General features: G+C 43.6%; 1 protein-coding gene across 2 annotated transcripts in view; it reads right to left on the minus strand.

Annotated features, from left to right (window-relative positions):
* pias1b (protein inhibitor of activated STAT, 1b) overlaps nucleotides 1-13008 on the minus strand; it is a 136424-nt gene that overhangs the window by 9955 nt on the left and 113461 nt on the right. For both annotated transcript variants that reach the window (XM_078530070.1, XM_078530071.1), the window contains exon 10: nucleotides 529-659. In XM_078530070.1, the coding sequence (XP_078386196.1) occupies nucleotides 529-659 (131 nt within the window). The remainder of the gene's footprint in view (nucleotides 1-528; nucleotides 660-13008) is intronic.

A 13008-nucleotide genomic window follows, 5' to 3' on the forward strand; every position in this document is an offset into this window, starting at 1 on the left:
CCCCCCCCACCCCACAAGATTTCAGACCATCTTACTAGAGGAAGACTGCTTCTCCTCTATCATTATTGCTCAGTTTTTGTTCACGAGTACAATTCCAGTACGTCTATCTCATGGGTCAGTTTCAAGAATACTACAACACACAATGATGGATTGTAGGGCCTGGTCTTGCTTAGGGAGGGTGGGAAACTATAGAACCAACATTTTTACTGGTACTCCTTCACTTCCATGATAGAAATGAGGGCAAGCCTGGTTTGTAATAGCATTCCCTTTCTTTCTCAACTCCTACACCACCCACTCTTATGCTATATTTCACATCAGTCTTGTAGTCAACAAACTTTTATCCCATCAGAGCATTATGGATTAGAACCAAGAGGTGAAAGGAGTTTCCATGACCTCATCACTATCCAGATTCTGCTAATCACAGGAGTTTGGTATAGGAAGCCATTTGACGCATTGTGCCACATGGGAGCTATTCATCTAACCTGAGCTTTCTGCTTGGTCCCCATTCCTTGTAACAAAAGTACATACCTTCAACACCATTATAAGTGGAATTCACTTCCTGGACCTCCTTCTTCATTCTCATCGGTGACCAGGCTCCATCTTCCTTAAACTGAATTTCATCACAGTCTGTACAGCAATTGAGGATTTCCATAAATAACCTGTTTTTTTTTAAAATAGAAAGAGTCCACGGGTTAATTAACAATCTACAAAACCATTCATTGTTAGTAATGTTATTAAGCATTTGTTAATAAATATTTCAGAACAAGATAACTGCACAAAAGTCATTTCAGTGTAAACATTACTTTGAAGGTCTAAGAATTCATCAACATGCAAAAATGTAAATATTCTAAACATGATGTCCAAGCTGGAATGGAAACTATTTCTAAGGACCACTTGGGCATTTTTTTGCTCCTTATATCTCTAATCTCTGGGCATTCATAAGGTGTAGCCAGGCTTTGATCATACAAGTCCTTTAAACGATACAACACACCGCAGCATTTGAATTATGAATAGTAGGCTAAGATGTGCAAATGATATTACACTGACTTGGCAGAACAAATATTACAAAAAAAATCCTCAGTTACTTTAAACATGTTCAATTACGTCAGGCATCAAGTCCATTTATAAACCATACTGCAGCCAACTGCAATGTATAAGTTCTTCTGTATTTGAACTCTTACAGCTACTCAAATTTTAAATATACAGAATCCCCAATGGTCAAGAAAGGCAAACGTTTCACTTGGCATAGCAATAAGCTATAGAGACCAGACAGATTTAAGATTAAATTCCCAATTTGCAACAAGTTAGTTTGTGTCAGTTAGGTCACCATGTACAAAGGAGGGGACTTCTAATTGATATCCAGTGATGCTCGCTGAAAGTGCGTATTTTCAGGCAAGGAATAACTGCGTCATAATGCTCTCCACTGTTGAACATCCCACCGACATTCATCATCTTGGATCATCTAACAGGCTACTGTCACTTCAGGGTCAAAGTGTGATGGGTCGGAGCGAAACTGTGATGTGCTTTAACTGCAATGCAACAGGAACCAGAGGTTTAAAAATGGCCCCATCCTCATAACACAGCTGAGTACAGACAGGCAATGGAAACAGAAAATGCTGGAAGCACACAGATCAGTGTTCAAAGACATTGAGTTCCACAGCTGATTCTACACCCAAAATGTTAGCCCACCTTCTGCCAGATGCTGACTCTGCTGCATCTGTAGCATTTCCTGTTTTCATTTCAGAATTTTCAGCATTCCAGTTTTTCTTATCTCAGAATATTCAGAGACTGACATTTCTGTCTCCTGCTTTTCTCCCCCCAAGGGCTGAGAGCTCTACAATTTAACTGCCAACTCCATTGATCCAAGCTGCCAACAAAAGATACTCGAAGTAGGAAAATGGAAAACACAACAAAGCAAATGAACAGTCCAACAGGTGTTAAGATAAGAGGACATTGATGCATCTTACCTAATTCATTTCCTTACATTTCAGTGCTAGTGCTAACTTGCTGTAAAATACCTTCCACTGTCACAAGCAGTTAAGCAGGGTTTAAACCTGCCATTACAAAAGCAATGTTACTATAATTTGGTGAATTTATCTTTGCTGCCAATGCACAGCTGAACTGATCTTTGAAATTAATGCAGATGCCCTTGGTTTGGGGGAGAGCATAACGTGGGGGTGGGAGGAAAGGAGGAAGAAAATTCTTTATTTATGCTAATTTGAGTTAAGTGTGCCAATTTATAGCCCTCATTGAAATAGCCAGTCCCTTCAATAAAATTTTGTTTTATTAATGTAATCTGCCTACATCTATCTTTATTTTTCACAGCTAGTTCAAATTAAATTTCACAATTTTTCATGATCGAGATTTTCAAAATAGTTTCAATGTCGATCACTCCACAGGGTCCTTCGGCCTTGTGGCTCAGGCACCAGCATGTGTGAATCTCACTCATGCATCGCTCCTGAATTTGCCACATAGTACACATGACTAGGATTGTGGGCATACTCATGGTATTGGCTTGTTGAGATATTTGGAGCTGAGTGTGGGAGAATCCCAACCACCAGCTCAGTTGATGAGCTGGGTCGTAGCACAAAGCACTGCCCTATGCTTGCAGGATGCAGTTTCAGCTAGCTGAACTCCAGTAATATCTTTGGCAGCAAATTGGCAAAAGCTGATTTCTTGACGTTTGAGTCAGTAGGGCAGGTCCCTGCAGAACGTATACACTCACTCTACAACGAAGAAACGGAAACTCCATTGAAGTGGATTACTCGGTGATTTGGTTTGAAGTCTCAAATTCAGTAATGGGTTTCCATGTATCTTTAACTTGGCTGATCAAGGGAAAGAAGTAAGTTATGCCATCCGGTGCAATTTCTCTTAACTATCTGGCACGGATGTATACCTAACACTTCCTTCCCCTCTCATTTTCCCCCCAATTTTTTAAGATTGTTGACCTTCAGAAGATTATAAGATGTTCCATGGATAATCACCCCTCTCTGGTGTTTATTGCTAACCTTCCATTTAAATCTAATGAAAGCCATCATAACCATCCTTAAAGCCAGAAGTCACTGTGCTTAGCTGAAAGCTAAGTTTCACCTGCCAAAACAAAATGGCAGCAACATGTGGCTTCCAGTTTGTCTTTCACTGAAGGCACTTTATCTCCAGCAGTGCAAGGAAATCGCCTCTTGCTCTGACATTCCATGCTGCTGCAGAGAGGAATGCAATGCAAGCATAACATAAAAGCTGTTTTTTTTTTATTGGTGCAGGAGCTGGGGACACACATTGCTGAAGCGAAGATCTCTAACCTTTAAGTACCTTTTACAAAGGAAGAGACACAGGTTTTCCAGGCCTCAGGCCATTTGTTCTCAGGATCTCATGCCAGAGCCAAGCAAGTGTAAGGGGCTTGTTCCATCTTAACATCAGTGGTGAGTATCATGCACCTGCTGCCAACCATTCGAGTGAGTGCAAGGCAAATACAGGGCTGATTTCATAGATGGAACTTCCAGGTAGGGTAGTGGAGGCAAAAAAAGAAACTGAATCATTAAAGAAATAGATGGATAGTACTGAAGACTTGTGCTCCAGAACTTGCCGCGCCCCTAGCCAAGTTGTTCCAGTACAGCTACAACACTGGCATCTACCCGGCAATGTGGAAGAGTGTCCAGGTATGTCCTGTACACAAGAAGCAGAACAAATCAAACCTGGCCAATTACCACCCATCAGTCTACTCTTGATCATCAGTAAAGTGATGGAAGGGGTCATTAACATGCACAGTGGCAGCAGTGTGTACTATCTATAAAATGCACTGCAGGAACTCACCAAGCCTCCTTAGACAGCACCTGCCAAACCCACCACTGCTACCATCTAGAAGGACAAGGGTAGCAAATGCATGGGAACACCACCACCTGAGCCACACACCATCCTGACTTGGAAATATATCACCGTTCCTTCACTGTTGCTGGGTCAAAATTCTGGAACTCCCTTCTTAACAGCATTTTGGGTGTACCTACACCACATGGACTGCAGCGGCAATTAGGGATGGGCAACAAATGCTGGCCTTGCCAGTGATTTCCACATCCCCTGAATGAATGAAAAAAAAATGTTCATTTGGCTACATGATGTCTTTCTGAATGCGAGAGAAATACAAGTTTCAACTCTCCACTACGTATTCTCAAAATCAATATCACCAATCACTTCCACAGCAGACCATGGGTCCTCTATAATCTGAAGAGTACCTTTACTACGCAAAATACAGTTTTAAGATGGCATGAACCAGAGCTCTAAGAATATTAGCTTTAGAAAGGGTACAGTGTAATATTTCAGGATGCAGAGAGCTTAACGAGTTAAATTACAAGGAGAGGTTTTATAAACTCAGCTTGTTATCACTTAAGTTGAGAAAATTGAGGGCAATTAAATTGAGATGTTTAAATCATTAGGTGATTCTACAGGGTAGACGCAGAGAAACGGCCTCCTCTGGCGGCAAAAAAGACTCGTGCCAGGTTATTTAGGAGTTAAATCAGGAAGCATTTCACTCCACGCAAAGGGTACTGGGAATACGGAACTCGCTCTCCCAAACAACTGAGGATACTGGGTCAATTGAAATTCTCAATACTGAGATCAATTAACTTTTGTTTCATGCCCCTTGATATTCGTGCTCAAAAAAGACCAGTAAAGCTGAGGGCAGATCATCAATGATCTATTTAGGAACAGGCGTAGGGTGCCATTCAACGAGGTTATGGCTAATCTGCAACCTAATTCTATATAGGCACCTTTGCCCAACATCACTTAGGCTAACAAAAATACATCTCAGTTTTAAAATTAGCGCAGAAGTGTATTCCAAACTTTTACCATCCTTTGTGTGAAGGAGTGCTTTCTAATTTCACTACTGAAAGGATTGGCTCTAATTTAATAAAGCCCCATGTTCCTAGACTCCCCAACTAGCAGAAATAGCTTATTTTGTCTATTCTCTTAACACTTTTGATCAAATCGCCCAATATCACCTTGTAACTGAGTGTCAGAACAGGACCAAGAGGTAGAATGGCTTACTCTCGTTCTGTGTGCTTTGCACAACACTTTAGTTTGTCACATGTGCTGCTCCATGTTTTCTTCTCCCATCTTCTGAAAGGTGGGCTGATAAACATTCAAGTGACAAGCCAATTGCAAAGCAGGAAACTGGTTTATTTCATGTACAATAGATAATGGAACAGCTTGTGAAATTTAATCCATTACCAATTTGTCAAAAATTTATAATTTTTTGCAACATTTAACAAACAGCTCTGATAAAGGCGTAGCTACAGTTTACAAGTCAGTATATTTCTTGAACTAACTGGCTCTAACTTTAGGAAAACTGCTTTTCATCTGAGTGCTTCAAATGCAAAATTAAGTAGGCTCTCTTTTTCAAACATTTGATTGGTTGCACAGAACTTGAGTATTGCTGAAAAGAGACACATGTTGCTGAAACTTTTTGTCTTGCACTTATCAGGACAAACGCAAGAATGCCAAATTTCAAACAATCAACAACTTATGCTAAAGGAGAAAAGGATTCTGATTGGTTGGCAAGCTAACTGATTGACTGGGGAGCCTATAGTTCCTTGTTGCTTTCTTCATGGCAACGCCTCGGGCAACCAGAGTCAACTTGCCAACCAATCAGCACCCTTTTTTCCCCATAGTATAAATTGTTGTGATTGTTTGAAATTTGGCATTCTCGCATTTGTCCCAATGACTGCAAGATGAAAAGCTTCGGCAACATGTCTCTCTTTCCAGCAATACTCCCTTTTTCATGGATCCTCTCCCAACTCTGTGCTGAGAATTAGCTCATCAAGCTGGCAATCAAACCTACCATCTTAGTCATGGTAAAACATTTTCTGTCCACCTAGGATTCCTGCTGTGTTCAAAACATGGAAGCCATTATAAAATTATGCTCTTGAATATGCCAACAAATGCTGATGCCTCCAAGTGATAGAAGCTCAAAATAAAAACGCACTTCTGTTGGCTATTTTGACCACTCACAGCTAATGGATCAAATTCAAAACCCAGACAGAAATTACACACGTATGGGTTGAATTTAATTTAAAAGCACTATAATATAAAATTAACCTCAAACCCCCTCGTAGGCCTTCAAGACAAAAATCTCAAAATGACAAGACAAGGTGGAAATGGAAATCCAAAAAAACGTAGTGTGATTACAGAATATGACCACCATTTGGCCTGTTGAATCCCATATCCATATCCACCTTGTGAAGGAAATAATAACTTTAAGGCAATCACTAATAGGCAATGCTTATAAATCTAACTTGAGAAACTGCCAAGATGTAGAGTTGAATGGTATCAGAGCTGTATATCAACCATCAAATTATAGATACAAGTTTAATAATTCTGATTTAGTTTTGTTGCGTTACATTCATGCTGTGCAAACAATTATATCAATTTGAAAGCAAACAGAGGTCATCCAAAATATACACACACAAGAAAAACAATGCACTGAGATTCTACTGATCTTTCAGAATCTATAGCACTTTTTTGCCGCAGGCGATTAATTTAAATAATGTAGACCATATGAGCAAACTGGAAACCCAATATTTTAGTTATATATTTACACCAATTAGCAGTAAGCTGATTTTCACCAGAATGTACTGAGTCTCAGGTTTGCCACTCCCTTTCCTCCACTCCCTTTCTGATACATTTTTTTCAAAAAAGTGAATATCCTTCACCGCACATCTGGTCCTGGTACTATCAAAACCCATTACAACACTAGGGAGACATGTGGGAGAGGAATGTCTGAGACTTAAGTCTGCACTTGTGACCTTTTTCTTTTACTTACTGATCTCAAGTGAGTGTCGGTAAAGTATGTGCATGCTTCGCTACATCATTACCTTACCAGAGTGGAACACTAGAAATCATCTGCTGTACAAATTCTCATTTCTGCGCTATCGCCCAACTACATGAGGTCAGGAGCTGTGTCACTCTGTTATACACAGTCAGAAACAGTACTTTGCTAAACTAGATGGCCTAGGAGACACTTTATTCCTCTCTCCAAGAGGTTTGGCAGGACATGGGAAACCAATGATTGAGTGTAAACAAGAGTATTTCTAATTCACTAATATGGTACATCATCAACTTTTGTTTTTAATGTGAACTATTGACTCTATTGGATTTTCAGCCTGCATACTTCCTCAGGTATTTAGTCTTTGCCCTCCTTTCTCCAACTTTCAGCTCTCCTAAAGGAGCTGACTCATGCTGGGGTACAGTTCCCCATTGGGGGCACCAAAACTCTGGAACGTCAGCCAAGCTAAAGGAGAAAATTAAATGAGTGAAAATCACTTTCTTAAAATGAGCAACACCAGGTAGCCTTATGCAGTTTTCAGTGCCACTCATAAGCAGGTACAAAAAAAGATGTCATTTGGTATTTTCCCCACAACCAGCTGACTGGATAAAGCAGAGCATTGACAATTCAAACATGCTGCTGATTTAAAATAAAATCCACTGGCAAGCTTTGGAGAAATGGCTCCGAATCAAAAGGCACACCTAAAAATAATTATTTTCTCACCACAGCTCCTGTAGGAGTGTAATGGGTAAGTATTTTGTAAAATAATTCCTCACTTGACAAACCAACTTGCTACCTGGATCAAAAACAGAATTACCTGCCTGGCAGCATCGGCGGAGAAGAAAAGTTTCGAGTCCTCATGACCCTTCAACAGAACTGAGTAATATTAGGAGAGGGGTGAAATATAAGCTGGTGTAAGGTCGGGTGGGGGGGGGGGGAGAGAGAGAGAGAGAGAGAGAGAGGGTGGGGAGAGAGAAGTTGGGGGGGTGGGGTGGTTGTAGGGACAAGCAAGCAGTGATAGGAGCAGATAATCAAAAGATGTCACAGACAAAGGAACAAAGAGGTGTTGAAGGTGGTGATATTATCTAAGAGAATGTGCTAATTAAGAATGGATGGCAGGACACTCAAGGTACAGCTCTAGTAGGGGTGGGGTGGAAAGACTGACAGGGCATTACAGGTATAGATTTAAAAATCTTAATTAGCACATTCTCTTAGATAATATCACCACCTTCAACACCTCTTTGTTCCTTTGTCTGTGACATCTTTTGATTATCTGCTCCTATCACTGCTTGCTTGTCCCTACAACCACCACCCTCCCCCACCAACTTCTCTCCCCCCCCCCCCACCCCCCCCCAACTTTAAACCAGCTTATATTTCACCCCTCTCCTAATATTACTCAGTTCTGCTGAAGGGTCATGAGGACTCGAAACGTCAACTCTTTTCTTCTCCACCGATGCTGCCAGACCTGCTGAGTTTTTCCAGGTAATTCTGTTTTTGTTTTGGATTTCCAGCATCCGCAGTAGTTCTTTGTTTTTATCTCTGTGTTTAATTGACTGCCACTCCTCTTCAAGAAATGCCTACCTTGAAGAAGTACTGCTCTGCTCTCCGACAGGATTTCCGTATCTCTCTTCTGCCTTGTTCACCTTCATTGCTTTCCATTTCTCTCCTGGTGTTTGACAAGGTGTTTACTAAAACCCGCTTTCACAGCCATATTTCCTTTCTCAGTGACTGTCTCCGTCACCGACTTACCCCACGTGGATTTCAACTGAAATTCCATCCCTCATGTTTCGAATCCACCCAGGATTACAGGTATCTCCGGGACATAAAACGTTTCTCGGACTGCTGCTCTCGTCGCATTCTGAGATCCACACTCAGTGCCATGCGCCGCCATATGAACACACTCGACCTCTCCCTCCAGCAGCACCGCCGCACCCTTTTTCTAAGCTGCGTCTGCCCCCAGTTTCATTTTATTCTTCGTCTCATCCGACGCCTCAACAAGAAACTTTGTCTCTTTCTCTCAAGTGCTAAGGAACGCAAGCTCCAACAACTCATCGACACCAACACCCATCTAGGACCCTCCATCCCTGCCTGTCCCTCCGTCCCCACCCTATCTTCCAATCCCAGCCCCGGCCGTGTATTCACTATACCCCCTGACCTTCCCCTCTCCGATGCTGAACGTTCAGTGCTCAGCAAAGGACTTAGTTTCATACCCTTACGCCCTCATCTCAATGAATTTCGGGCTCGGCACGATGCTGAACTCTTCTTCCGCCGTTTTCCTCTCCGTGCTCACTTCTTTGGGCAGGGGTCTTCTCCCCGTTCAACGGATCCTTATACCCACATCCAATATTCTCCCTCCACCTGGACTCCTCCCTCTGGATTCTTACCTTCTCTTGATCTTTTCATTGAGAACTGTCGGCGTGACATTAGTCGTCTCAATTTCTCTGCTCCTATCACCCATTCTAATCTGTCTCTCTCTGAACTTACTGCACTTTGTTCTCTCAGGTCCTACCCCAACATTGTCATCAAACCCGCTGACAAGGGTGGTGTTGTTGTCTGGCGCACTGACCTCTACCTCACGGAGGCTGAGCGTCAACTCGCAGACACTTCCTCCTACCTCTCCCTGAACCATGACCCCACCACTGAACATCAAGCCATTGTTTCCAGGACTGTCACTGACCTCATCTCCTCTGGAGATCTTCCTCCCACAGCTTCCAACCTGATAGTCGCCCAACCTCGGACGGCCCGCTTCTACCTCCTACCCAAAATCCAGAAACAGAACTGTCCCGGCAGACCAATCGTGTCAGCCTGTTCCTGCCCCACGGAACTCATTTCTCGTTATCTTGACTCCCTTCTCTCTCCCCTTGTCCAGTCCCTTCCCATCTACATCCGTGATTCCTCTGACACCTTATGTCACATCAACAATTTCCAGTTCCCTGGCCCCAACCGCTTCCTCTTCACCATGGACGTCCAATCCCTCTACGCCTCCATCCCCCACCAGGATGCTCTGAGGGCCCTTAGCTTCTTCCTTGAACAGAGGCCTGAACAATCCCCATCCACCACTACTCTCCTCTGTCTGGCTGAACTTGTTCTCACACTGAACAATTTCTCCTTTAACTCCTCTCACTTCCTCCAAATAAAAGGTGTGGCTATGGGTACCCACATGGGCCCCAGCTATGCCTGTCTCTTTATGGGGTATGTGGAACATTCCTTGTTCCAGTCCTACTCCAGTCCCCTCCCGCAACTCTTTCTCCGGTACATCGATGATTACTTCGGTGCTGCTTCATGCTCTCGTCGGGACCTGGAAAAATTTATTAATTTTGCTTCCAATCTCCACCCCTCCATCATTTTCACATGGTCCATCTCTGACACTTCCTTTCCCTTCCTTGACCTCTGTCTCAATTTCTGGTGATAGACTGTCCACCAATATTCATTACAAGCCTACCAACTCCCACAGCTACCTCGACTACAGCTCCTCACACCCCGCTTCCTGTAAGGACTCCATCCCATTCTCTCAGTTCCTTCGCCTCCGTCGCATCTGTTCTGATGATGCTACCTTCAAAAACAGTTACTCTGACATGTCCTCCTTCTTCCTTAACCGAGGTTTTCCACCCACGGTCGTTGACAGGGCCCTCAACTGTGTCCGGCCCATCTCCCGCGCATCCGCCCTCACGCCTTCTCCTCCCTCCCAGAAACATGATAGGGTCCCCCTTGTCTTCATTTATCACCCCTCCAGCCTCCGCATTCAAAGGATCATCCTCCGCCATTTCCGCCAACTCCAGCATGATGCCACCACCAAACACATCTTCCCTTCACCGCCCCCGGCGGCATTCCGTAGGGATCGTTCCCTCCGGGACACCCTGGTCCACTCCTCCATCACCCCCTACTCCTCAACCCCCACCTATGGCACCTCCCCATGCCCACGCAGAAGATGCAACACCTGCCCCTTCACTTCCTCTCTCCTCACTGTCCAAGGGCCCAAACACTCCTTTCAAGTAAAGCAGCATTTCACTTGCATTTCCCCTAACTTAGTCTACTGCATTCGTTGCTCCCAATGCGGTCTCCTCTACATTGGAGAGACCAAACGTAAACTGGGCGACCGCTTTGCAGAACACCTGCGGTCTGTCCGCAAGAAAGACCCAAACCTCCCTGTCGCTTGCCATTTTAACACTCCACCCTGCTCTCTTGCACACATGTCTGTCCTTGGCTTGCTGCAATGTTCCAGTGAAGCCCACGCAAACTGGAGGAACAGCACCTCATCTTCCGACTAGGCAATTTACAGCCTTCCGGACTGAATATTGAATTCAACAACTTTAGATCTTGAACTCCCTCCTCCATCCCCACCCCCTTTCCGCTTCTTCCCCCTCCCTTTTGTTTTTTCCAATAATTTATATAGATTTTTCTTTTCCCACCTATTTCCATTATTTTTAAATCTATACCTGTAATGCCCTGTCAGTCTTTCCACCCCACTTGAGCTGCACCTTGAGTGTCCTGCCATCCATTCTTAATTAGCACATTCTCTTAGATAATATCACCACCTTCAACACCTCTTTGTTCCTTTGTCTGACATCTTTTGATTATCTGCTCCTATCACTGCTTGCTTGTCCCTACAACCACCCCACCCCCCCCCAACTTCTCTCTCCACCCCCCCCTTAAACCAGCTTATATTTCACCCCTCTCCTAATATTACTCAGTTCTGCTGAAGGGTCATGAGGACTCGAAACGTCAACTCTTTTCTTCTCCGCCGATGCTGCCAGACCTGCTGAGTTTTTCCAGGTAATTCTGTTTTTGTTTTGGATTTCCAGCATCCGCAGTAGTTTTTTGTTTTTATTGCTATCTGGATATTGAGTCTGAAAGAGTTTAAAAATTGATCTTTGGATATAGATGGGAGGCAAAGGGGGAGGAACATGAGAGCGAGTCAGTGCGAATAGCTTTAACTAGAAACCATGAGAAATCGGGGAGAAGATTAAAAAAGCAAACTAGAGTGGAAAGGAGAAACATCACTTGCAAGCTAAATAGACTGCTTAAGCTTCCAGCTCAAAGTGTTCCTTTCCTCCCACCCCTCTCCTCCAGCACTTTTTTCCACCATCAGTTTCTTTTGGTGTTAATTTGCTCCCCTCTCTCCTCTGGAACCCACCCTTGCGCAGGTGATGGCAAGTCATCCATATCTCGAACAACAATCATTATTCATGCAAGACTGCGTGCAGTAATGACAGGAACCATGTTGGCACTGCAGCCAAATCTGAATATCTCAACCAACGTCAACAAGACTTGTTTTCCAGTAGGTCACTATTTAACAGTTTGGAATGGCAATTCTGACATTTTTCACACTCCTTGACCCAAAGCAGAGGATATTTATAGCCACCCAGCCACTGTACTGGTCAGGATCAACTGAGGGCTTCTGGTGTCTATGTCTCAGTGTTATGCATTTACCCAGTAGGCTTGCGGGCAGCACTTCATCCTCAATGTAAACCACACCAAGTATAGTCAGTCATTCAAATCTAGTTTGTTGATGAGCTAATATAAAGCAAAATACTGCATATGCTGGAGGTCTGAAATAAAAAGAAGTGCTGGAAAATCTCAGCAGGTCTGGCAAAAACTGTGGAGACAGGAACAATTAACGTTGAGTCCAATACGACTTCTTCAGAACTGAAGAGAGGTAGAAAGGTGATGGGTTTTCCGCTGTTGAAAAAGGGAGAGGAGGCGGGGGTTCAGGTTGAATAAAAGGGAAGGTCAGGGATAAGTTAGAGGGTGGGGGGGGAGATTAAATACCAAAGTGGACTGGGAGAAGTCACTTGTAGGAAAGTCTACATCAGACCAGTGGGAGTCATTCAAAAAGGAAATAGTGCGTGTTCAGGGCCAACATGTTCCCGTAAAGGTGAAGGGTAGAACCAACAAGACCAGGGAACCCTGGATGTCAAGGGATATAGAGGATTGGATAAGGGAAAAAAAGGAGGCTTATGGCAGATACAGAGGGCCAAAAACAGCTGAAGCCCTAGAGGGTATAGAAAGTGTAGGGGGGGTTCTTAAAAAAAGTAATTAGGAGGGGGCATGAAAAAACACTGGCAGGCAAGATAAAGGAAAATCCCAAGGCATTTTATAAATATATTAAGGGCAGGAGGATAACCAAGGAAAGAGTAGGGCCCATTAGGGACCAAAGTGGCAATCTGTGCATGGAGCCGGAGGACATAGGTGAG

The sequence above is a fragment of the Cetorhinus maximus genome, chromosome 26 (assembly GCF_964194155.1).
Source record: "Cetorhinus maximus chromosome 26, sCetMax3.hap1.1, whole genome shotgun sequence".
Classification (NCBI taxonomy): Eukaryota; Metazoa; Chordata; class Chondrichthyes; order Lamniformes; family Cetorhinidae; genus Cetorhinus; species Cetorhinus maximus.